We start from the raw sequence: 23,582 nt of genomic DNA, 5'->3' as shown, positions 1-23,582 counted from the left end.
GTGAGCGTGACACACACACACACACATACATACACACACACACACACACATACATACACACACACACACACACACACACACACACACACACACACATACATACACGCGTACGCGCGAGGTCTACCAATATTTATTCCATTGTACATTATCAGGGATATCTCTGATGTATTGCTACAATCTCAATTTACATCATACACGCAAATTAATTCATTCGCTCATCGTACAGCACGAGACGAACAGTTTCTGTCAGCCATTTCTGCCTTGTTCAGATGTCTTTATTCCTGTACGTAGACTGGCCACGAACAAGCTACGGCAAAGATCCTGCCGTTGAGGGAGAAGCTGGTCTGATCCTGCCCCTGGTCCTGCAGTACCTGACTCCGACGTGGGTGTCGTTTTTCGGACTTGGCGCCGTGTCAGCTGCCGTCATGTCGTCTGCAGATTCCTCCATCCTGTCAGCGAGCTCCATGTTCTCCAGGAACGTGTATAAGCTTGTCTTCCGTCAGAAGGTTCGTGGTCTCATATTTGAGTATCCTATGAATGTGGGTATCTGATTAGCCTGACGTGATAGCCAGCCCAGGTAGATAGTAACGTGTAAAAGCTTGTCTTCCGCCAGATCTAGAAGGTTCGTGGTCCTATATTGAGTTTTCTATGAATGTGGGTATCTGAGTAGCCTGACGTGATAGCCAGCCCAGGTAGACAGGAACGTGTATAAGCTTGTCTTCCGCCAGAAGGTCTGTGGTCTGTTTTCAAGATTATGTCAAATTGTATAGGATGACGCTTCTCTGTTTCTATTTTGCTTCGGCCACACGGCTTGTGGTCTGAGCACTACAGCGGGGTACTAGTAACATCGATAGTAATTCCACCAGGTGACACAATACCGCCACCTCAAAAAACGTTAGTATAGAGGTCTTCCCAAGATTGTCTTGAACACCGAATGTTAAATATCCTAAACATAATACAATTAAGACATCTAGGTGTTAACGACAATCTTGAGAAGGCCTCTATAACAACGTTTTTTGAGGTGGCGGTATAATGGCACCTGGTGGAATTATGCGAATGTGTGTTATATCGGTGATCATCCTTCATAGTTTTAGTGCTCAGTGCTAAAATAAGCACAGAAAGTCGTAGGCATTAAAAAGTCTTTGGCTGGCCTATACCCGAATGCAAGGCGTGCCTCACTTCCATTGTAGCGGTGTTGGTAAACGTAGATTGTCAATTCTTGCCGGGACGCACGTTTGAAGATTCGATCGAAGGAAAGGTTGTAGTTGTGTGTGTGTGTTGAGCGTAAGGTTTTTTTTTTTTTTTCATGTCCAGGCATCTGAGAGGGAAATCATCTGGGTGATGCGCGCGGCCATTCTTTGTGAGGGGGCCCTCGCCACTATCCTGGCACTGACTATAAAGACCATCTACGGTATGTTAATTTAGACGTAATAAACACCTTACTAACTTTTGGCAGGATTTCATTTTTCTGCTAGGAAAAACTATGTAATGGTAACGGTAAAAAACATTACCCAAATTTATTATTTTTCCAGCTCCAGTCTTTGTCAAGGAATTAGAAAGCCGCTGCTTCAGTGATTTCACGTTATGCAGATAGAACACGTGGCTCGGTGAGCAGTGGATCATACGTTTGCGAAAGTCTATGGCGCCCCCTTCCCCGTTGAGGGATGGTTCTAGAGCCCTGATGTTAAGTAAATTTAGCTAGAAAAACAAAACGTACTCCCATTTGTAAATGGCAAACATTTCGTCCCGTTCCACACCCTGCCATTTATAAATGGCAATTCTTTTGGTCCTCTTGCTAAAATGTCATCCCTTGACAAAGGCAGGATTTGGACAGAAATTGGGTTAGTTCAATTTTTGTGTTGAAAATTACATTTCGACTTGACCAACATGGTATGAGCATGAACTTTGAAGTCTCTGGAAATGTACAGTGTCTTTCTTTGTAAGGGCGCTCATAACCTGTGCGATGATTTCGTGTACTGCAGGGCTGTTTCTACTGTGCGGAGACCTGGTGTTTGTGATCCTGTTCCCCCAGCTGGTGTGCGTGGTGCACCTCAAGTTCACCAACACCTACGGCTCTCTGTGCGGCTACATCGTGGGGATGATCCTCAGGATATGCGGAGGGGAGACGATCATTGGTCTTCCGCCTGCCATCAAGTACGTAAACGTCGTAAACTCGTCACTTGTCATGCTTAGGTCACAATTTCGCCGGTGTCTGTCTGGGATGCAGCCCCGGTCAGGCTCCGAAGCCACAAATTTTTTTCCAGTGGACTGCCGGATACTGCGGGGGTACCTTTCAGTGTTTTCACGGGTGGGTCACGGCGTCTATTTGTCACCGTGTCCCGGTTTGATTTTAACTCCGGGCCCAAATATAGCCCGATAGCCACAGGGTGTCCCACGGGGCCACGAAGGGGTTACGTCTGAAAGTGCCGAAAACAGACCCTGAACTGCCCGATAGGGCCCCCTTATCCCAGTTGCTACCTCAGCATTAAGAGATCTTTGGTATGTGTGACGTCAGGATTGGGTCAAAGGCAACCAGAAGTCGCTACCTGCCGCCGTCCTGGTTTTTAGGTCTATTCAATCACCAGGACTGTGTAACTCGAGCAGGCGTTGATGAATTTTCATTCTTTTGAGCGACGTATATGTATATTTATGCAAAGCAGAGCCTCATTTGCATAAAGTTGTATATGCAAAACAATCTAAAATGGTTCCATTTCTCCACAACTTCAGATACCCGTTCTTCGAGGAGTCGACGAACACCCAGCTGTTCCCGTTCCGTACCCTGGCCATGCTGTGCAGCTTCATCACCATCTTGCTGGTGTCCTTCATCACAGAGAGGCTGTTCAAGGGAGAAGTCATCCCCATGAAGTACGACATCGCGGGATGCTACAGTCCGGACAGGGCACAGAACGGACCCATGGCGACGGAAGTGGCGATGGACAACGCCGGGTATCAGGATACCACTTTTCCGGCAGAAGGAAAATACACCCCTTATGATGCCACCAAGCTATAGATATAAATATTGTTCTGAAGTCTCATGATGTTGTTCTTGTCTGTTAGCTGTACGCTGAGTACACCCGGTTGTTTGAACTTAAATGCTCTAACAATGAAAGTACACATGTATGCGTTTAGGGAATTTACAAGGTTCCATTTTACATATTTTGTATTTTACTCATTGCCCCATTCTTTGATACACGAAAGCAATTCAACAACAAATTGCTAATTGATTCATTTTCATTAACCTGGTCTAATGGGTTTGTTTCCTATCAGACTATCTAAAATTTGTTCTCAACTCGTTTGCGTATCAATTAAGAGTCAGGGTATAAAAAATGTTTTTTTCCCCAGATCTTTTCTGTGTCACTGACAAAAGGTAGTTGATGCTACCTGTAACGTCTAACCGATAACAATATCATATCCAGTTGCTTGTCAATAATCAATAACTGTTTTATGTTGTATCCTATTGCATGTACCTGGATGTCTATCCTTCATCGACGCATCAAAGTAATTGTTCAGCATTCCCATTGATACCTATGAATGACCCCCTGTCGCCAAAGTAATTTTTTGAAAACGATCTATGTTGTGCGGATGCCCTCCCCCCAACACACACAGACAAGAGCGCATCATAGACATCTTTTATTCTATATCTGAATTCGTATCTTTGCATGTTATTTAGAACCGTGTCAGTAATACAGGGACAAATTTTATGTTACAAAAGCAATATTTATTGACACAGAAAAAGTACACCGACTTTTGTAAGGTCTACTGCAACTTTTATTTACAAGCACGTAAGTAAGTCGATACAAATGAATTAACCTGCGTAACGTTACAAGTATATTAACGAATCGATATGTTGGATTTAACGTATCAATTAAACTGCTGGTCCTAAGGTCTAAATATTATCAGATGTATTTCCTTATTTGAGTGTATTTACATACGTCACATATGTGACCGGTTACACATGTAACGCTGGTTCACCTTTATCCGAGGGTGACCTTTATCCTTTGTTTATAAAAAAAGGCGTATTTAGGGATATAAAGTCGGCGGACAGTGGTTTAAAATCGGAGCATTTTGAAAATATTGCAAATTTAAAAACCACATTCAGCAGATTTGATACTCCTAAATGTGCTGTTTTTAAAGACAACGGATAAAGGTCATCCCGCGAATAAAGGTAAACTAGCGTTACCTTTATCCTTGAAAACAGCAGCCGTGAGGGTTTTCCTATTATGTGTTCACATGATTGTCTCTATATTCCTTCAGTACGTAATGCTATATAACATATAGAGTTTATATTACTTTAGGCAAGCAAAACCAAATGTCCATCTGTAAGTAGTTGCTTTGATAACATATAGAGAAATGTAACATTGAATACATAACGCCATATCAAATACAATGAAGTTTCATAATCGAACCTATTTTGGAGTTTGGTTACAGTGTTAGAGCCTTAACATTTTTTTTTACATATTTCAAGGGAAAAAAGTTGATAAATTGATAATCCTAATGTCCCTATTCGTTAGGCTACCAAACTTCATCTATATCATACAAACTTTCCTGGTAACAAAATAAAATACATTTGCTATCTTTCATCTGTTTTGACTACTTGGTTTCTGATAAGGAAAATGTTACAGATTACATATTCTACAAGATAAATAAAATTCTAAAACCATAGAACGAGTCATGTAAGTGTCAAATACACCTTATACCAGAACGGTGAGTTAGTTCAAACCCTTTCACTAACAAGAAAAGAGAAAAAGGACAACAAATTTCTGCACGATATGAGCAGAATCAATGTTACCAGTATGATTGGTGAGGACGTAATGTCATATACAGTAGAAGCCGTTTAATTGCACTCCCCGTTTGCCAGTACATTTTGTAAAATTATCCGGATGGTGCAACAATGCGAAGTTATTCAGCTGGGCCACATCACTAGTGGACTTTGGGATTTCGTGCAATTAACAGAAGTGTGCAGTTATCCGCTGTGCAATTAACTGGCTTCCATTGTACCAAGGCACACAATCTCTGTAAAATCTGCCTGATATGATGTATTTGTGGGACAGAATTAACACTGGTCCCAGTGGCATCGTCCTGGTGTAATGGTAGGGTATTTGGTCTAGACACTGGAGGATCTTGTTTCGAATCTCCTGACAACCGGATTGACTTTGTGCCCTTGGGAAAACACTACACGACTGTCCCTACTTCACTGCAATAATAATCACTACTTTACTGCGGCTAGGGACGTCCCTTTTATATGACGTTAAATAAGGGTTCCTGTACCTTGAGGACGTAAAAGAACCCTCAACACTTATGGAAAACAGTAGGAGACCCTCTCGGTGTGAGTGGATAAAATATGTCTGTCCTCATATGCAGCTTGTACTGTTCAGTACAAACTCGGTGTGCTACGCCATGTTTTTTTCCCCGGGCTTCAAATGTATACTAATAAAAATAACAGCAGTGAAATCCGATTTTACATATTGGTCCCTGTATTCTGGACACATTTTAGACAATATGATACATCGTTTTATCAACCGACTACGTATTTACCTTAAATAGACTAATAATATATGTCTAGGATGTCATCTGCAACTCTTGTAGGGAACACATAATATAGGTAGCTATCAAACAGTTGATTGGCAACTGTGGATATCTTTTATTAGTACTATTAATCGGGAATGTTGAACAATTTGTTTACCGTGAGGTAATCAGGTAACGTACATCAGAGCCTTATAAATCAAACCGTTTTGATTGTGTCAAAGTATTTGTATACAGTTCAAACATCTAAATAGTTTAAAAAGACATCATGACTCTCAAGAACAATGTGTTATTTACAGCTTGGAGGTATCATATGGAGTGTATCTCCCATCTGGCGGAAATGCGGTTTCCGGATATCCGGCGTCGTTCATCGCCACTTCCGTCGCCTTGGGTCCGTTCTGTGCCCTGTCCGGACTGTAGCATCCCGCGATGTCGAACTTCATGGGGATGACTTCTCCCTTAAACAGCCTCTCCGTGATGAAGGACACCAGCAGGATGGTGATGAAGCTGCACAGCATGGCCAGGGTACGGAACGGGAACAGCTGGGTGTTCGTCGACTCCTCGAAGTACGGGTATCTAAGGATGTGGAGAAATGGAACCATTTTAGGGTATTTTGCATATATTTTTGTATATTCTGCATAATTTATGCAGATTAGATACACTACTCATGGACTACTCGTATGTAGACCTAGCTAACCAGGACGGCGGCAGGTATCGACTTCCAGTCACCTTTGACCTACTTCTGACGTCATACATCCCAGTAATCAGTGCTCGAAGAATGGGTATCTAAAGGTGTGGAGAAATGGAACCATTTTAAAATGTTTACATATGCAACTTAGCTACAGTCCCTAAATGTGATTATGTAGACCTAAAAAACAGGACGGCGGCAGGTATCGACTTCCTATCACATTTGACCCACTCCTGACGTCATAGGTCCCGTTTATCAGTGCTCGATGAATGGATATTTGATGAAGGTGCGGAGAAATTGAGCCATTTTAGAATGTTTTCATATGCAAATTAAGCAGTCCTGGCGATTATGTAGACCCCAAAAAACAGGACAGCGGCAAGTATAGACTTCCAGTCACCTTTGATCCACTCCTGACGCCATAGGTCCCGGTGATCAGTGCTCGAGGAATGAGTATTTTATGAAGGTGTGGAATAATGGAACCATATTAGAATGTTTATATATGTAACTTAGGTACAGTCCTGGTGATTATGTAGACCTGAAAAAGAGGACGGTGGCAGGTGTCGATTTCCAGTCACCTTTAACCTACTCCTGACGTCATACATCCCAGTAATCAGTGATCGAAGAATGGGTATCTAACGGTGTGGAGAAATGGAACCATTTTAGATTGCTTTACATAAATAACTTAGCTACTGGTGATTATATAGATCTAACCAGGGCAGCGGCAAGTATCGACTTCCGGCCGCCTTTTACCCACCCCTTGTTGGGCTATATTTGGGCCCGACTGGGCCCCAGATTTCTTTTAACGAGTTAATAGACGCCATTAACGACACGGTAGCCGGCAGCACACCGGGACAAATTAGTGGCTTCGTCGACCGACCGAGGCTACGACCCCTGACGGGCACCGCCGCAGTTGTGCATGTGCAAAGTACAAGATAGCGACGTTCACGTACTTGATGGCTGGCGGAAGACCAATGATCGTTTCCCCTCCACATAACCTGAGAATCATCCCCACGATGTAGCCGCACAGAGAGCCGTACGTGTTGGTGAACTGCAGGTACACCACGCAGATCAGCTGGGGGAACAGGATCACAAACACCAGGTCCGAACACAGGAACCACAGCCCTGCAGTACACGGAATTGTCGCATTGGTTACGGGCGCCCTTACAAAGAAATACACAAACCATGTCCACAGACGCTGGCAGTTCAGCTCTGCATAAACATGTGGTACCTACAACAACATTTAGTATCTAGCAGTGTTGCCTAGCAGAATGTGAAATACTGTAGCCTGCTTAGGTAATAGCAAGTAAATTTTATGCATGACATCAGCGCACTCATTAATTTTCACCTGATTTCGAAAAAAAATAAATTCCCAACAAAATGGGAAAATATGTCGTTTTGTAGTCTTGATTGCACTTATACAAATGGCACTAGTGAGGTACATGTAGCCATATCTGTATAGTACAGAACTGTAGTTCAGTTTGATGGTAAAAGTGGCACCAATGACTGTAGTTGTCATAGTTGTCAAATAGGTAGGCGATACCAAGTCTACCACGCTTGTGTCACTTTGCACACCTCTTGAATACACAATCAGGTTGTTGGCTACGATGCCATGTTTTGTCGCTTCAATTCTCGTTACAGCGTTTATGGTGAACAGTTTTTTAAAAATCTTGATAATCTTGTTGTTTTCACTCTCATTAAATTTGGAGTCTGCAGAGGATGTATTCGGAGGGGATCCATAAAATTTACTTGCTGTGGCCTTATCAAGTTGATCAAATCTAAAGGAACATACCGTAGATACTGTCTATAGTCAGTGCCAGGACAGTCGCCAGCGCTCCCACCACAAAAATGGCCGCACGCATCACCCAGAGGATTTCCTTCTCAGACGCCTGGGCATAAAGAAAAGGTTTTTAATTAACTATAACTTTCCCATAGATTATCTCTCAAAATGTATGCCCCGGCAAAAATGGGAAAGTACATAATCAAAACTGTCACAATGGTTTGCGGTCAGGATACAAGCCTTGCACGCGAGAGGGGGGTCGTGAGTTCGATCCCCGGCCGAGTCATACAAACAACTTTACAGTGCATACTGCTTTATAGGAATACAAAACATACACATATCACAATTATAAAATTCCCATTATTAATCATAAAGTGGTTTTGCAATTTTCACATAAATTATGCAAATAAGTTCCTCATTACCATATTTGGTATCTGCTTATATTCCAAATATCATAATTAACATTGTGTTACATGTATTGAGGTCCAGTTATTGAAAACAATGGAACTATACAATTTCCTCATTAATTATGCAAATTAAGTCCTCATTTGAATAAAATGAAAAAACATTTTGCCCAAGCTACCTGCATACCTAAAATGCAGGCAATCCGTCGTTCCTTTCTGCAGTTATCCTCTTTGGAGTGTCTTTACAAAAACACCCCTGCAGTTCCACAATTAAATGTTAGGGGACTTGAAACTTGCCCCACTTTTTTATGACGCTAAAAGCTATCTACCACCCAAATGTCACGACCATATCACGTCCGGGACAAGAGATACATTGAAAAAACTGCTATGATAGAATATTCTCATTAATTATGCAAATGTACTCCTTTTTTGCATGATCAGTATCTTATCTTGTAAACATTGTCTAAGGTACCTACATACCAAAAATCATGAAAATCCGTTGTTCCCTTCTTGAGTTATCCTCGTCAGAAGTTTTTGACAAAAATGCCCCTGCTATCCCCAAACTAGACGCTAGGGAGCCCAAACTTATGTCACTTCTTCCTGAGCACAAGAGCTATCTAACACTATAAAATCGTGACCATAGCATGTTCAGAACACCGAGATAGCAAAACCGGAAGTTGCGCTGCAGTACCAAGGGAAGTCGCTAGGGGGTCCAAAATCTAATCATTTCCAGCTTTCATCACACACTACCAACACACCAAGTATGAAACCAATTCCCCCAGCCGTTCTTGAGTTATCTTGTTTACACACAGACACACACACAGACACACACACAGACAAACGCGGGGTAAAATATAACCTCCATGACATTTCATGGAGGTAATAAACGATGAACTTACACCACTACCAGTGGACCCTGCTGTGTGGCCCAAAGGAAAATGAGATAGGCGCCGCACTATGCAGAACGGGAAAGACTTTACCTTTACGTTTGGAAACAGATAACAAATCTCCGAAAATGATTTCATCATCAGCTTTATAAAATATAAAATATTTATGTTTTCCCGAAGGAGAGAACATATTGTTTTTGCTGGTGCGTTCTTTTTCTTTCTTCCTCCTGGCAGAAAGGGTTTACGGAAAAGGCTGAGCTGTCTATCTGGGCTGGCTATCTCTTCAGGCTACGCAGAAACCCCCATTCATAGAAAACTCAAATATAAGACCACAAACCTTCTGGCGGAAGACGAGCTTATACACGTTCCTGGAGAACATGGAGCTCGCTGACAGGATGGAGGAATCTGCAGACGACATGACGGCTGCTGACACAGCGCCAAGTCCGAAGAACGACACCCACGTCGGAGTCAGGTGCTGCAGGACCAGAGGAAGAATCAGACCGGCTTCTCCCTCAACGGCAGGATCCTTGCCGTAGCTTGTTTCTGGCCAGTCTACAAGAAAAAGATAAGACAACATCAAATCAAAAGAACGTCTGATACATCCTCCTACGCAGGCACATCCAACATTAAAACCGCCTGTCTGGACGTACCCTGCTTTCTCAACCGTCACCCTTAGTTCCTGTGGACGTCCCCCCAAAACCGACTGGCTGCCAATCAGAGAATAAGCCTTTCAGTTTTTAAAAGGGGTCTCGCATATATAAGGATAAGCTCATTAATAATTATATTATAAGCAGGGTGGTCAGGAACTAAGGGTGACGGTTGAGAAAGCAGGGTATATCCAGACAGGCGGTTTCGCGTTGGATTTTCCTGCGTAGGAGGATGGTCTGATAACGATTGTACGACAAATGGTGTACAGTTACGGTAGAGACCATGCAGCTATATTATGTCGTAGGAAAGAAATACAACATCAACTGGTACGTATTGTGGATTGTGGCATGTCAGTGGTATCCTTTATAGTACATGTATATAAAAAAACATCTACATAGGACCGGACTGCGTTGGAGAAAAGAGCGACTTGGGACAGAAATTGTCTAAAATGTGCAATGTTACATCGGCAGCCACCAATGTAACAGATAAGTCATGTAGGAGACTGTGTTATCTGGATAACTGGAACCTAAGGCACACTCATCAGAAGGCAAAGTTCGTGGTGCGGAGAAGTCTTTGTCTATGAAGCTTTTGAAATGTTGCCCAGTATAAAATCTTTACAAAATAACTGAATGGCCAAAACGCCCAGAAATATAATTCCCTCGAAACCCATTGAAGCATAAAAAAACGGATAAGAGGGAGACCAGTGAAATTGAAAGATATGCTCAATTTAAGTTTTAAAAGTCTTGTAGTAGAGCGAAACGAACAAAAATGAACAAAGGAAAAGTAGAACAAGGGCTCAGATCAAAGTTGTCTGCAACAGAACAGGAGAGAATTGAGATTTGAAGCTGTTAAAGTAGTCGTGCTGAGATGATTTGCTCAGAAGAGCAAGCAACCGCCACCACCGCCATGACAGTTCCATCTACATCCGGGTCACCTGTGGAGGCTCCAATCGCACCAATCAGGACAGCGGGAATGGCCATGATGACGCAGCCAATCGCAGCGGTGAACGACAGGAACTGCGCACGGCCCGCTGATCTGGAGGACAACACACGCTGAAAGTACACCTGCCACGGAACTCCTCCACACATCTAGCAGATAAAACAACAACAGACATGTATGATACGTTGTAAAACATTTAAGTGGGGTAGAAGGAAGAAACTTACCAGTAGAAGCACCGATGGCTCCGATCAGGACAGAGGGGATAGCCATGAGGACACAGCCGAAGGCAGCGACAAAGGACAGGGCCTGCGCACGCAGGGCGGAGCTAGAGGAGAGTACCCGCTGGAAATACACCTGCCACGGCAGACCGCCGCAAGACTAGAGAGAAGGGAGTAAAGAGAAGTAGAGAAGGTATAGCGTCATGGACATTCCCATTTCAAGAATCCTGTCGGTTGACGTTTGTTGACCTTTATTCGTGGTGTACCTATAATAGCTTCTTTAATAAAAATTTAAACAGGATATTGAGGGTACAGTCTAAGCGTAAAATCGGTAGTACCCAGAGAATTACAAAGTTGAGAGATTCAAATGTTCAGAACACTGACTAAAAGCTTCATCGACGTATCTCCCTCAAAAGATCTACTGTTGTTGAAAGTAACGAATTCGAATTTAGGTACACAACGAATAAAGGTCAGCTAACCTTAACAACAACTGTCCCTTTCACAGTAAAAGTCATTTTCAACAACTACAAAAAATATGATTTTTGTGGGACTCTCAAGCAAGCTTACTGACCTCAGGAGCTAGACTTGCAATATTGTATAACGGATGAGTAAGAGACTAGCGAAAGGTTGTTTCAATAGGCAAGTGCATGTATCATCTGTGCATTTAAAACCTCACCAGTAACAGGGCGAAGTCAATCCACACCCCTGTGTACGTGGTGTCCCACGTCCCGTACCAGCCCGTCGTCTCTGTCTCGTTGAAGGTTCTGTTGTAGACGGAGGCGTTTACAGGTGTGTACAGGAGCCGTGTCAGGGTGGTGTTCCCGATTTCCGTCACCAGGGGATTCGTCAGGGCGAAGGGGATAGAGAGCCACTGTGTGAGAAAGAAACAGAAAATACGTCATCAGATGAACAGCAACAATATCCATGTATCTTCTGGTATCTTCTGGAAACAAAAACTCACTAACGAGCATCCATATCTGACGAAGTTAGTCTTACGGGAACGCGCAGAAGGAAAAAGAAGTCGAATGAAAAACAAAACTCAACTTCATTGACACCAACTAGACTAAGGTCCCAATTGCAAAAGTGACCGTCAGGTATGTAGCCACAGCCGGGCTCCGTAGCTACAAATTTGTCCCGGTGGACTGCCAGATACCAGAGGTAACCGTCCTCGGTGTTCCCTTCCGTCAAAGCGTCTCTTTGTTACCGGGTCCCGTGTTCATTTTAGTGAGAGACCTTTTGGAACCTTGTTTATTATTCATTGTTCTTTAACTCCTTTAGTTGTTAACATTCAATGCAACAACTAATCTTCGAGTAACGAGTAATACACATAATACTTGGACACATACAGTTTGCAACATACACACATACAACATGTCAATAAAAATCATTAAACAAAACGCATGTGCCTTATCCAAAAAATCATCAAGCCCCTCATGTGTCTTTAGCTAAGTCTCGCATATGTTTCACCAGCTGCCGTCTGAAATTCCTGGATGTGTTCGCAGTTTGCAGCTCATGTGATACTTTGTTCCAATCTGATGCTGCTCTATATGTGAAGGATTTTTTCAGGCTGTTTGTTTTTGGTTTTTCAGTTCTTAAGTTTTGCCGTGCCGCGTGTCTTGTATGATAACTATGCTGGCCCGATACCAAATGTAGTCTACTGTACAATAAAGACGGCTCCCTGGCAAGGAGTACCTTGTGTAATGTACACATGCTGCTTACCTCCTTATGCTTCGTAACCGCTGATGTGCATGTCATGAGCTTGACTACAATAGTACAACAATCCTCAAGACTAATCATTACACTGTTAGTATAGGTATCAGAGATCTACTTACCAGACCTAGAAATATGCAAATAAGCTGTACGACGTCAGTATAAGCCACTGAGTACAGCCCCCCAAATAAGGTGTAGAAGACGGCAATGGCTGCTGAGATGATGACTGCCGTGTTAATCTCCAGCTCCAAGACAACTTTCAGCGTCGCTCCTGCAAGTAAAAGAAAAAAAAAATGTCTGAATGTATGATTTTTATTCTATTTTGATGTTTTCATAAAGCACGCTACCCAGGCATGTTGACGCTCTTCTTTCTAAGATTCTAGAATACACCTTTCTCGCGCAGCGGCCATGATAGATCGAAAACGAGTTCAATGTGGCAAACAAAAGACTGTTCATCATCATCACCGATGGTAGCATGGCAGTTAGGAAATTGACCATCCGAGAATGACTGCATGTCCGTCAAACATTTGCATTATTTTTTTTTAATTTTCAAATTTTATTTTGCATCTCTTAATGGACTATGGGATCAGTCTACGCTACTATAAATTGCTACATCTTTCGGTGCATAACACAAGTCATAATATTTATAATTTGAACTTATAATTTGTGAAAACTTGTGTGATTTGGAGGAAAACTTAATGGGAGCTGGTTTTATGAATAAGTTTTGTCTGTTTACCTCATTGACTTCGTTTTCGATCTATCATGGCCGCAGCGTGAGAAAGGTGTATTCTCTGTTGTGACCTACCCAGAGCGGACAATATGGCGGCGGACCAGAAGACTTCCCCCAGCAGAGCGGGGATGAAGAGCAGCCCGCCCATTCTGTCTCCGTACCGCTGCTGGAACGGGTCCAACATCGTCACGTATCCCGCTGCCCGCATCTTCTTGGCGAAGAAAAGTCCTCCTGTGCAAACATTCAGATAGAACCATTATAGAGATGCACTTAGGATTTCCTAATCAACCGTTTATCGGTCTCGAGGAGGGGGCCCAATCAGTAGCCCCTTCCAGCGAGAGATCATTGAGGGTAAAGATCACCATTTCCACGCAATGGAAGAGGTCACACTTTTAGCCTAGTAGCTTTTTCTTGGGATATGTTGGTACTTTGGATTTACCTATACATTGTGTCGAAAAAATTTTGTGGTGTCCGTAGGCTCATATTTCGAAGTTTGGTGTTTTTATGTTGTTTGGAAGTAGTGAAGAGGGTCAAAGGCTCCAAGTTTGCTTTAGTCCATTTTCTAAACATGTCGCACCGTATGAAATGTTCCGATTACGAGTAGATGTCGGACAACTCTGCTACTTTGAATTTTAATGGACTAAAACTAAGGTAGGTGACTTTTGACAGCATTTTTTTTACATTCATGAATCCCAAGTACTGTTAGCCTGTAATGTGTCAGTGTACCATGGCTAGGACCATGAAAGGATGACATCTGATCAACATGGAATGGAAATTCCATTTTTCCAAAAGGAAATAACGTTACTGAGTTATCCTTGCAAAGAAAATATATTCCCTTCAATTTAAGAGCAGCATGTACTGAAAACTAAAATGTTTTATCGTTTGTTAAATATCAAATAGTAATTTTCTTTGCGTTTTTATGTTATCAATCTATGAGCAGTCTTTCTGTACTGTTTCAGTGTTTTAAAAGATTTGTAATTATTTGGGATTTTTGTTGAATGGTGCTAACGGACTTACCTATGACGAGACTGATGGCATACCCAAAAGGCGCCTGACACCAGATAAATCCCTGCGCAGGGTCAAAGATCACTTCCGCTGTTCCGTTTATATAGCCTCCTCCCACCCAAGTTGCTGAAGAAGAGACAAGGTAATAACATGCAATATTTTGAATCTATTATGCTTAAAATGCGCTTTGACTAAAAAAAATAACACAGACACACTGCATTTCATGCTTCAACCTTTAACAGGAGAAAATGTTGTAGGCACAACACTGCAGGAATAAGGAATATCTTATCCATTATTGGCTGCATAATTGTTTTCTCTGTATTTACGCAACGCAATTACAATCAACTACTCAAATCAAATGCAAAACGTCTGTGTCCTTTATTGGAACGGAATGTTTTTAACTGTCATGCGATCGAATTTTAACTCGTTGTAAGTAAAATATAATTCAGTTGCAATACTATAAGGTTTAACAGGAAAAATACCATTCATTCATTCATTCATTCACTGCAGAAATAAATCGTTATGTACACCACACGACCGTTGCAGTACATCTCAAATGTACCGTATTCACTGGCACGCGGCTGTGATTCATTCATTCTAGCGAGAGTTGTGGAAACTTTGTTCAACGTTTTTCGAGCAAAGTTTCTTCAGCAACCGGCGGTCTGCTTGTCCTCGGGTCCTGACGTCACTTCCTACGTCACAAGCGAGAAGATGAATCGGTTTCATCTCCTGGGTTTGTCAATTATTACTGAGGTAATAACCCGGAGACGCCCGCCGTTCCGGGAATGTAATCACGACCCTTCCAAATTCCAGGAGAATTGATTGAGACTGACCAAAATCGAAACAACCGCAGACCGAAATCACTAACTTGACTCCAAATAACATGAACTTACCGATTAGTTTTGGATGTTAATCGGATTTGGACGACCGACATTATTGGAAAACTATGAAATACTTCTAAATTCTAACGCATGGAACTTTTGCAAATAACCTCAATCCATACAGTGCAATTTGAAGTACCGGCATCTTGCGCAGAATAAATCTCATTCGACAAGAAAAAATGAAGCTTAAAGAACAAGAAGTCAATAATAAGACCTGACGTAAAGTTATAAATAGCAGGAAGTAACACAAGAAAGTTTTAAATTTCTCAACAATTCACAGAAAACAAGAATATCTGTGTAACAACACTGTTAATCTGGTTGCCAGTCTCCTCCCGTTGTAGGCTAGGATTATTCGGTCATTGCAAGCTTCTACCCCGCCTAGCAAGGCTAGCCAGCCGCGCTAGATTTTACCTTGGGGCCGAGGCAAAGTTTCACATGTTGCCTTGTTGGTCATATGTGTTGGCCAAAAGTTTGCATTTGTAGGCATTGGTAGCAATCATCCAGGCTACTACAGAATACTATAGTCTTCTTCTTCTTGAGTAGTATGATATTATATGAACGTTCTTCAACAAAACGGCCCTTGTCTGCTTGCAGTGTTAACATGGGGGGTCACACAATTAATGGGAGATATCGGGACAAACCAAGAAATATTGAGGACTCAAATAATTCTTTTCGACTTGATCATGCTCCAATGTTTTATCTAAAATGCTTTATTACAAGCTCTGTATAGCGTATTGCTGCCTACTATCCACAATATTAGCGGACTCACTCTTTTCATGGAAAGACTGTATAGCTTCGAACATTAGCTGGTTTCAAAGGAATTTTTAAGCAAATTTCGTCAAATTCCAAAAATTCATTGACATTCTCTGGCGATTGGATTTATGATTATTGGAGTCAATTTTGACGTCACAAAGACGCAATTCCTATCAATTACGACAATCTTAATTTGAAGTGAAGCTATTTTCGCTCAATCAAATTATGCAAATGACTTCAAGCATTTAAAGCGTAATTGACAGCAACGTGCATAATTTCGTACGTCCAAAGCCTTCAACCTCCTCGGTATATCTAAGTCACGGGGCTGCCATATTCGTCTTCGCTTACTCAATATATTGAGACACTCTTAAGGCCATGTTTATTTTATTCTAGTAGATCTACGGATGACATCCGCGCGCGCATCAATTTTCGTCTGCTTCCAAAACTAATGTCATACAGTGTCAAAGTAAATATAAAGTCAAAGAATAAGATGTGAAAGAATAAAAAAATTCAAAATCTTTTGTTGGTAGAGATGGGTATCAGCACAGAAAATCCAGGTACAGGTATGGTTCAGGTCCAGAAGATCGAACCTGATTGCCTGTGAAAACTTGTGAATGGGCCGGCAATACTCAAAATATTTGGTCCAATTTCTTACAAGGACTCTATTTGATGGAGTATCCGACTCCCATTGGCGTTTTAAAATTCTATCTTTATGTAAACAAGGCTGACTGCATCTGTACGCTTGATTGTAGAAACTTGGTACCAATGACTATAACTCTACTCGACTTCGCTCTTGTTATTTTCTTGCTTCGGTAAGCCCCAAAACGCATGTCAATATTAAAGTCTGTCAATTTTCTATTCGGCGAAACTGTTAAAGTGATTTTTTTACAGGTCTGTTCTTTTCGGACCGGTAATCCATATTATCAAATGAACATGGACGTACACAACAATCTTGGGTAAAAATGAGCGGCAGTGACGTCATTTTAAAAGGACCAAATCAAGAAACACGTCACAATAGATTGAGTCGCAATGTTATAGATCCCATGGGTGACCTTGTGATGTTGTAACACCGCCTGTCATTGGCTGTACAGAACCAATATCGTAATCACAATACAAGGTCAAAACATTGGAATTGAAGTTGATTAAATACGCCATAATTTCCTTTCCGGAAGGCGTATCAGTACAAGGTTAATGCCAAGGTCATTGTTGAGGTCATGTGAGGTCACTACGCGTGAAAGTCTCGTGATTTCTCGCGGGATTTCGACCGCGGGATTTCAATGTCGAAGCTCCATTGTTTCATAGTGGAAGAGACGAAAATATGGAAACGCAGCTTATAGTTTCCTCATTGAAGGACAAACTCCGAATCACTCAATAGCCGTAGGCGTGGATATTACTCCCCCACTCCATGTGGATTAATTTTCCCCATATTTTCATTAAGATTATTATAAACATAGCAGACAGGAGGAAGATGGAGTGCCATTATCGCACTGACCTTTCGGTTAATCAGGTCAAAACATGTCAATGATGTACTCCAGAAGTCACCTTTGGGGATACAACAGATACTAAAAACTGATGATACAGTTTTACGTCAAAGATAAGAACATTAGTAACAAAAATGATTTTCCATTGATACTTTCTGCTCGCTGAAATATGTACCATTACTTATCATGAAACATTTGTGTAATTTAAAATTCAGAATTTAACATTATCAATCTAGAAAAAGGATAACATTTTTGGAATCATGTGGTGAAAAATATGATTTTTCATTGACACTTTTTGCTTGCTGAGTTGCTGTAATATATATATATATAGTCGTACCAAGAATGTTCTACATGCATATTCATATACTGCTAACATCTCTTGTTAAAAAAAGGTACGTACGGTTCATAATGCTTTTTTTGTATCTAGTTAACGCTTGGACTAAAACTTTTCAAGTATATCTGTATCTATCTATTTCTATATATGTATCTAATGTATTATCTTTGCTTTTGCTTATCTTTGAATCAAATGGCTTTACAATTCAACAATTCCGTTTTTACGTACAGCAAAACTCCAGAAATACCGTTACGGTATGACTGACAGGTATATTGAATATTACGGCTCGCTTTCGAGCTTAACTTTCAATATTGATAAGCCTTCTGACAGCTTTTCACGTCCTAACGTAGGGACGTAATTAAACATCTTGACAGCTGTGCTATAAATATATACAGTATCACCGTACGTTTAATATTATCGTCATGCCAACCAAGGGTTTCGAAAAGAGATAAATCCGATCCATAGGAGTACTCTATTAGATACGGCCTTACTGTCCCATAGGAATTACTGACGCTCCCCTCTATAAAAGGGAGCACTCATTCACTAATAGAAACCCTTTCATTGACGGCCGTTCCCTGTAAAGTGTGTTTCAGTATCGTCAGGAAACGGTCGTTGACTATCACAAGTGGCCAAGTTGTTTCACATTGACGAAAGACAAGTTCTATGTTCAATAGAGTGGAGTAACGCTAAAAGGCCGGGATCCAGGCTAAGAGAAGACGCCCAATCTCTATGTTTGTCAGAGTCTAACGGAAAGGGGGGCTTTGGAATTGGCCTATGTTGGCCCTGGAACAGTTTATAGTCTCTACCAGACTCAGGTCTAGCCGAATAGTAATAGGAGACTCAAGTTTGGCCAAGTTAGGAATAAAATTCTATTTGGAGTTTATAATTGGCCTATGAGTGAACTGACCGGCCGGCGGATAGCTGGATAGACTGCAAGAGACTAAAATCCCATGGCAACTTTCTCCCTATTTGGCCAAATTCTTCTATTTTTTATCCATCTGACACGTCTGGATGGGGACTTAAACTCACTTAACAGTTATGTAACCAGGCTATGCTGTATTTTGGCAATGTTTTTTATCTTTTATCCAACCACACGTCTGTTTCCGAGACGAAGGAAGGGCCCAGTGCCGGTTTTTCCCTCAAGTTATAGTAATCTACTTCAATATCACGTAAATAACGGGTTTGACAGATTTAAAGTTTTACGCCAAAACACTTTCCAGGCAGCACAGAAATGATTTATTTTCAAGCTTAAGTCAATATGGAACGTTTTTTACTGCAAGATGCAACTGGGCAAAAACTCAATTGATCGTTTCACATTTCCAAACCGGGGCCCGGCTGGGCAGCTTTCAGGAACGAAAAATATAATATAAAAGACACCAAAATACACAAGACGTAAAGAGAAGAGTCGTGTATATCATATTATATGTGTATATTTTTAAGTATACATTTCCATTTTTCGTTTCGCAAACACCCCGGCCGGGCCCTGGTCTTAGGTCCCCATTTCCAACCGGGGGCCCGGCCGGGTAGCTTTCAGAAACGAAAAGTATGATATAAAAGACAACAGAACGCACAGAACGTAAACAAAATTAGTAATGGGTATGATGTGTGTATATTCTTTGGTAAGAACTTTTATTTTCCGTTTCCGCAAACAGCCCGGCCGGGCCCCGGTATGGAAATGGCACCTAATGCCTAGGTTACACATAGCCGACTTTGGCTCCCGAACACCAGCCGACTCTTAGCCGACCCAAGTCGGCAGAAGTTCGGGAGTAGTCTGACCAGTTTAGGCCACGCCTATTTTTTTAGCGCCGAACATGTCCCGAACATCTCCCGACCAGTAAATGACTTACTCTCAACTGTGTCCTGAATGCTGTCCAACCTATTCCCTACCATGCCGACCTCTAGCCGCAGACTACCGAATCACTCATGACTGATTCCCACCCGATTGCCGACCCTCTCTCGACTTGAAATAGACATAATCAGCGATTTTCAAAAGAGTGCTCATTTTCGTTTTTAATCAAGATTATCCTTTTCTCTATTTTGTAAACATCACCAAGAGATCAAATTTGGATCACAGATAGCTCCAATACGGTATTTATGGTTCTTTTTGTTTTTGGCTGGATGTCGGTCGTGTAAAGTTCGGGAGTGATTCGTCTACGTCCTGGCAATAATCTTTTGGCTTGGGAATGAGTTAGCAGAGATTTTTCTACGGTCTTGGGGTGAATCATTGGTTAGTTGGAAACAAGCTGGGAGTAAGTCAGCAGTGTTTATGGCGTGTTTAAGATTTAATTTGACTGCTGACTTACTCCCGAACACCAACCGAACACTAGCCGACCGTGCCGAACACCAGCCGACCACCAACCGACCCATTTCAGAGTTGCCGTTCAGAGCCGAATGTTTTGAACATTTCAAAACATTCGGATGGAGCAGCCGAACACCAGCCGACTGAGCAGAACGCCAGCCGAACGCCAGCCGACTGAGCCGAACGCCAGCCGACTACAGCCGACTAGCTCCCGAATTACTCCTAAACCACAGTCGGGAGAGAGTCGGGAGCCAAAGTCGGCTATGTGTAACCTAGGCATAAGCCTAAGCAGATGCGACCATAGCATTATATGCAGTAGCGATTCCAAGGTTAATCTAGCTAAGTATTGGAGTTTTAGCTCTCAGAACATGGCAGCAACAGCACAACATTAATAATTGAACTCTAATCAAAAAGTAGAGTGCAGTGTAAGACTATCAGCGTGAGCACTTTAATCTGAAATCCAACCATCTTTTAATATCTCCAACTATCCCTAGCTGGTCTGACAGCTGTAAAGCGACCTTGACGGGCGTCCCAAAGTGTGTAAGGCTATTTATGTCATACCTGTGACGCGAAAACGTTCGATACGGGTGTTCCGGACCGGCTGATAACTTTCCGTACGGCCCGGGCTTATCACACGGGCTCCATTCGAATAAATCGAACTGTTTCGAGTGGCGCCATCGAACGTTCAAATACCTGATTCGGACGTTGGAACATTACTATTTTTTCGAGGGCACCAAATTTGTTCAACTTCTGGCGCATTTCGCATCAAAACATGGTTTTTCTCAGGTGGGTATGACATAAATAAAACACAACACGGTGTATTCCGCATCACCCTCGGTCTCAGCCCTCCTGATACCTTGGACGATACGGAATACACCGTGTTGTGTTCTATATATATACAGTGACACCAACAGCAACAACGGGTAACCCGATGACTTGGCTTTCTTCCAAGTGTCCTCACCCAGTATGTGGTCAAGGACACCATGGCTATTAAAAACCGGATGAACACTTGATCCGGTAAACTCAGTGCAGTATAACTGTGTGTATACTAGTTATGTTGCAGTTCAGTTGACGCCTCGGATGCATTTATGACAATTTTTAGCCTGGATACCAGGCTGTTTTTCATGACCTACATAGGCTAACACCTCGGCTCCAGGGTCTACATGCCCCCCTAGCCTGGATGCCAGACTGTTTCTATGGCCTATACAGCCCAAGAAATTTTATCACGAGTTTTTTTGGTTTAACTCAGAGGGTCTGTGATGAAATTCCCCTGGGAGCAAGTACGCCCTAGAGCCGAGGAAATTTCATATGTTAGCCCTGGAAACAGTCTGGCATCCAGGCTAATAGGCAATCACACCCCTTCCCTCGCCTGCATGACACTTCAACGGAGTGCTTATCTAAGGTCCTCGGGAAGAAGTGCCTTGGTAGCCGAGCGGATTCTCTGCCAGGCCCGGTATGAGTCTAGTTCCCAGGGTAATGGCCTTTAATATGTTTCTGTAATCCATACCTCAGAATTTGCTGCAAGGAACTACTTTCAAATAAGGAACTGTTTTCAAATAATCATTTCTTGACCAAACGAAAATATCGCCGTACCTGTCATGGTAAACATGCCCACCACCAGACCGATGTCCCTTCCCGCCAGCATGACATCTTCGCTCTCGGGCCCGTCCGGGTTCTTCTGGGCTCCCCTTCGGGCCGCCCACAGCCCAATCCCGAGGATGAGCAGGTAGAAGACCACGATGGCGATGATGCCTGGTATGTTCACAGCCATGGCTAGTAGAAGTCCTCACAGTTTCCAGACGTGTTGTAGTTGGCAAGACGGCTATGTTCAACTCTTCAAGTCGTTCGTTTATACGTTGAATACACCCCCTTTTCTAGTCACGGATAGGACGAATATGATCCTAATCCTATGTGTCTCTCGGGTCAACTCGCTTTCGACCTGTCAGTGAGTAAAAATACAAGCAGTTCTGAGGTCAGTTCGTGTTGATAGTGCGACAAGGCATAAGTAGGTAAAATTCAGATTCAGACCCACCCTTTTCTGGGCCTCCAAAGGGGTTAGCGCTATACCTTTACTACAAAAACAAGTAACCGTTCCAATGCCAAGCTCACACATGTGTACCTAATTCAAGACTATTGCTAGATACGGACTACAGAAACTATTTTTCTTTCAGAAAAACAGCTAAAAGAACTCGTAAAGAAGGTACCACGTAGACCACACATGAACCCTACGGCTCTGAAACTTTCTCAAATAGGTCAAACTTCTGTGTTTAATTATGCGGAGGGATTTTCACGGGTTTCACACCCGTGGTGAGACCAGGGTGTTGCCGAGATCCAATCTTCAAGATTTCCTACACTCCAAGGATTCCGCCGAAATCTGATACTTCAACCAACCCCTTCCCTCCCGTGCCAAGAAAAACAAACTGTAGAAGTTTTTACTGATATCTTGCCCGATTCGAACCCCTGATAGATGTGATTGACAGCTTGTTATACAGGACTGTCATCGTTTGATACACAAGCTACGTTATAAAACTTTTCAGGAGCTCGATACGATTGATTTTCATCACACTCTCCTTACAGTTGGCGTATTGCCAAAGGTGCCATTGAAAACAAAGCTGTGCCCTGAGGGTCAGCATGTACAGTTGGGAAACTGATTGGGTTAGAACCCAGCACACTGGGGCGTACCCGACCCTCTTCAAATAGCAGGTATTAAAGGGGTCACATACATGTAACTTGTAAGTAAGTAGCCAAAGTCAAAATTGACCTAGTACTAGTAGTAGAAGATCATGGGAGGTATAACATCCAGTGGACAGGTGTTCAGTAAAGATAGGCTTATCAATGCTTATGTCATGATCAATAGTAAAAATTATCAACAAAAAATGGCAAGGTGGTCCTTTTGTGAAGGTACTGGTGGTCACTTAATATACAGGTTTAACAGTACTATTCTCCAAACAAGCAGGAGGAGAAGACCATAGAATTCTCAAACTTTCCATGTAGACAAATGCATTGAGAACTGACGCTCTACTATGATATTCCATTTGATTCCAGAAAACGTTAAAGACGCCCCCTCCCCAACTCCCCAGGAAAAAAAGATCACGTTTTGGTGACAATCAAAAGCATAGCAAAATGTCACAAATCACGACAGACCAGGTCATTTGCGGTCATTGACAGTGGTCATTTGACCCCTGTTCACTTGCCCATTCCTGCACAGTTGGACACGCGGGCAAGTTTCAAGTTTTTGGGGGGGGCACCCTAGCGAGAGTTGTTCCTCATCTGTCAATCAAATTGTTGCCAGGAAATGGACTGTA

At 42.3% G+C, this 23,582-nt stretch overlaps 2 protein-coding genes across 6 annotated transcripts in view; one reads left to right on the top strand and one right to left on the bottom strand.

Moving 5' to 3' along the window:
- Nucleotides 1-293: 293 nt before the first annotated feature.
- Nucleotides 294-3,631, top strand: LOC118427316 (high-affinity choline transporter 1-like). Its single transcript, XM_035837050.1, has 4 exons — nucleotides 294-506; nucleotides 1,315-1,411; nucleotides 1,983-2,154; nucleotides 2,728-3,631. The coding sequence occupies exons 1-4, from the start codon at nucleotides 426-428 to the stop codon at nucleotides 3,008-3,010; spliced, it is 633 nt and encodes a 210-aa protein (XP_035692943.1). The 5' UTR covers nucleotides 294-425; the 3' UTR covers nucleotides 3,011-3,631.
- Nucleotides 3,632-3,750: 119 nt separating this feature from the next.
- LOC118427315 (high-affinity choline transporter 1-like) overlaps nucleotides 3,751-23,582 on the bottom strand; it is a 28,315-nt gene continuing 8,483 nt past the window's right edge. For 3 of the 5 annotated variants that reach the window (XM_035837046.1, XM_035837044.1, XM_035837047.1), the window contains exons 2-11: nucleotides 21,871-22,216; nucleotides 14,542-14,655; nucleotides 13,600-13,755; nucleotides 12,917-13,065; nucleotides 11,761-11,955; nucleotides 10,862-11,015; nucleotides 9,617-9,831; nucleotides 8,001-8,097; nucleotides 7,162-7,333; nucleotides 3,751-6,099 (exon numbers count right to left, since the gene is read on the bottom strand). In XM_035837046.1, coding sequence (XP_035692939.1) covers nucleotides 5,817-6,099; nucleotides 7,162-7,333; nucleotides 8,001-8,097; nucleotides 9,617-9,831; nucleotides 10,862-11,015; nucleotides 11,761-11,955; nucleotides 12,917-13,065; nucleotides 13,600-13,755; nucleotides 14,542-14,655; nucleotides 21,871-22,048 — 1,713 coding nt within the window. In that variant the 5' untranslated portion in view covers nucleotides 22,049-22,216 and the 3' untranslated portion in view covers nucleotides 3,751-5,816. Of the gene's footprint in view, nucleotides 6,100-7,161; nucleotides 7,334-8,000; nucleotides 8,098-9,616; nucleotides 9,832-10,861; nucleotides 11,016-11,090; nucleotides 11,245-11,760; nucleotides 11,956-12,916; nucleotides 13,066-13,599; nucleotides 13,756-14,541; nucleotides 14,656-21,870; nucleotides 22,276-23,582 lie in introns of those variants that run through there. The other 2 variants (XM_035837049.1, XM_035837045.1) reach the window with 2 other exon arrangements.

The sequence above is a fragment of the Branchiostoma floridae genome, chromosome 12 (assembly GCF_000003815.2).
Source record: "Branchiostoma floridae strain S238N-H82 chromosome 12, Bfl_VNyyK, whole genome shotgun sequence".
Classification (NCBI taxonomy): Eukaryota; Metazoa; Chordata; class Leptocardii; order Amphioxiformes; family Branchiostomatidae; genus Branchiostoma; species Branchiostoma floridae.
This window is presented reverse-complemented; position numbering and strand designations above follow the sequence as displayed.